The sequence below is a fragment of the Rhinoraja longicauda genome, chromosome 24 (assembly GCF_053455715.1).
Source record: "Rhinoraja longicauda isolate Sanriku21f chromosome 24, sRhiLon1.1, whole genome shotgun sequence".
Taxonomy (NCBI): domain Eukaryota; kingdom Metazoa; phylum Chordata; class Chondrichthyes; order Rajiformes; family Arhynchobatidae; genus Rhinoraja; species Rhinoraja longicauda.
In genome coordinates, this window is record NC_135976.1 from 35,385,212 (window position 1) to 35,387,501 (window position 2,290).

Here is a 2,290-nt window from a genome sequence, read left to right on the forward strand (position 1 = left end):
ATGCTGCCTGACCCGCTGAGTTACTCCAGCACTCTGTGTCTCTCTTCGGTGCGAAAGGAGTCAGCGTTGTCGATGCTCGGAGACTGGGCTCACCAACGAGCACACAACCAGGCGCGCACTGAGTGTAAAGACTGCCCCCCCTGGTGGACTCAAATACATCTCATTCATCTCGCCATCTGTCTGTTCATCTCTGGCCTTTGTCATCCATCAGCCGATCAAACCCCCCCTCATCTATCACCTGCCTGGCTTTGTCTTTAGAGTTAGAGATACGGCACAGAGACAGGCCCTTCAGCCCACCGAGTCCGTGCCGACCAGCGATCCCCGCGCACTGACACTGTCCTACACACTCCAGGACAATCTCACAATTTGTACTGAAGCCAACTAACCTACAAACCTGCGCGCCTTTGGAGTGTGGGAGGAAACCGGAGCACCGGAGAAAACCCACGGGGTCACCGGGAGAACGTACAAACTATGCACAGACAGCGCCCGTAGTCAGGATGGAACCCGGGTCTCTGGCGCTGTGAGGCAGCAGCTCTACCCGCTGCACACCATGCCGCCCCTATTGTCCTGCCCCATCCCCATTCCAGCTTTCTTTCCCCCCCCCACGATCCCCCCCCCAACTCCCCCAACCCCCCCAACTACTCTTGCTCTCTAGTATTTGTTTATTTTCCATCCTGGGGAAAAGGTTCTGATTGTCTACCCTTTCTCTGCTCCTCATAATCGTATCTACTTCTGTCTGAGAATGTTAAACACAGGGGGGAGAGACAGGGGGAGAAAGGGGGGGGAGAGAGAGAGGGGGGAGTGGGGAGGGGGAGAGAGAGGGGAGAGAGAGAGAGAGGGGGGAGAGAGAGGGAGGGAGAGAGAGGGAGAAGGGGGAGAGAGAGGGAAGGGAGAGAGGGAGGGAGAGGGAGGGGGTGAGAGAGAGAGCGAGAGAGAGAGAGAGAGAGAGAGAGAGAGAGAGAGAGAGAGAGAGAGAGAGGGGAGAGAGAGAGGGGAAGGGGAGAGAGGGAGGGGAGAGAGAGGGGAAGGGGAGAGAGAGGGGAAGGGGAGAGAGAGAGGGAGGGGAGAGAGAGAGGGAGGGGAGAGAGAGAGAGAGAGAGAGAGAGAGAGAGAGAGGAGAGAGAGAGAGAGAGAGAGAGAGAGAGAGAGAGAGGGAGAGAGAGGGAGGAGAGGGAGGGGAGAGAGGTGGGGAGGGGGAGAGAGGGAGGGGGAGAGAGAGGGAGGGGGAGAGAGAGGAGAGGGAGGGGGTGAGAGAGAGGGAGAGGGAAGGGGAGAGAGAGAGAGAAGGGGGAGGGAGAGAGAGGGGAAGGGGAGAGAGAGAGGGAGGGGAGAGAGAGAGAGAGAGAGGAGGGGGAGAGAGAGAGGAGAGTGAGGGGGAGAGAGAGGAGAGAGGGGGAGAGAGGGAGGGGGTGAGAGAGGTGGGGAGAGACAGGGAGAGTGAGGGGTGGAGAGAGGGAGAGAGAGAGGGAGAGAGGGAGAGAGGGGAAGGAGAGAGAGAGGGAGGGGAGAGAGAGAGAGAGAGAGGAGGGGGAGAGAGAGAGGGAGAGTGAGGGGAGAGAGAGAGAGAGGGGAGAGAGGGAGGGGGTGAGAGAGGTGGGAGAGACAGGGAGAGTGAGGGGTTGAGAGAGAGAGAGAGAGAGAGAGAGAGGGAAGAGGGAGAGAGAGAGAGAGAGAGAGAGAGAGGGAGAGAGAGAGGGAGGGGGTGAGAGAGGGGTGAGAAGAGAGAGAGAGAGAGAGAGAGAGAGAGGGAGGGGGTGAGAGAGAGAGGGAGGCGGTGAGACGAGAGAGAGAGAGAGAGAGAGGGAGGGGGTGAGAGAGAGAGGGAGGGGGTGAGAGAGAGAGGAGGGGGTGAGAGAGAGAGGGAGGGGGTGAGAGAGAGAGGAGGGGGGTGAGAGAGAGAGGGAGGGGGTGAGAGACAGGGAGGAGTGAGGGGGGAGATGCAGCGTCGGGTCGGAGACGGGACGAGCAGTCGCTGCATTAACGCGGCTCCTCCCCGACCGCTGCTCGACCCGCGGGAGCAACACAGGTCGGGGGAGCGGGGGCCGGGGGGCCCGGGTGCGGGCATGCAGCCGGCGGGCCGAGCGGCCTCAGGGCGGGACAGTGGCCGCTGGAGGAGCCGCAGCCTCGGGCCAGGTGGTCAGTGAAGTCCTGCGGAAAAGGAGGCGAATCCCCCGGACAGCGCCGCGCCTCCAGCCCCCGGACACGGGCACAGGGTAACGGGCTGGACCCCCCTCCCCTCCCCTCCCCCTCCCCTCCCCTCCTCTGGACCCCCCTCCCCTCCCCTCCCCTC

General features: G+C 61.9%; 1 protein-coding gene across 1 annotated transcript in view; it reads left to right on the forward strand.

Moving 5' to 3' along the window:
* The first annotated feature begins 72 nt into the window (after positions 1–72).
* LOC144605251 (TBC1 domain family member 30-like) overlaps positions 73–2,290 on the forward strand; it is a 23,200-nt gene continuing 20,982 nt past the window's right edge. Inside the window, exons 1-2 of the mRNA XM_078420345.1 lie at positions 73–124; positions 2,027–2,209. Of these exons, the coding sequence (XP_078276471.1) occupies positions 73–124; positions 2,027–2,209 (235 nt within the window). The remainder of the gene's footprint in view (positions 125–2,026; positions 2,210–2,290) is intronic.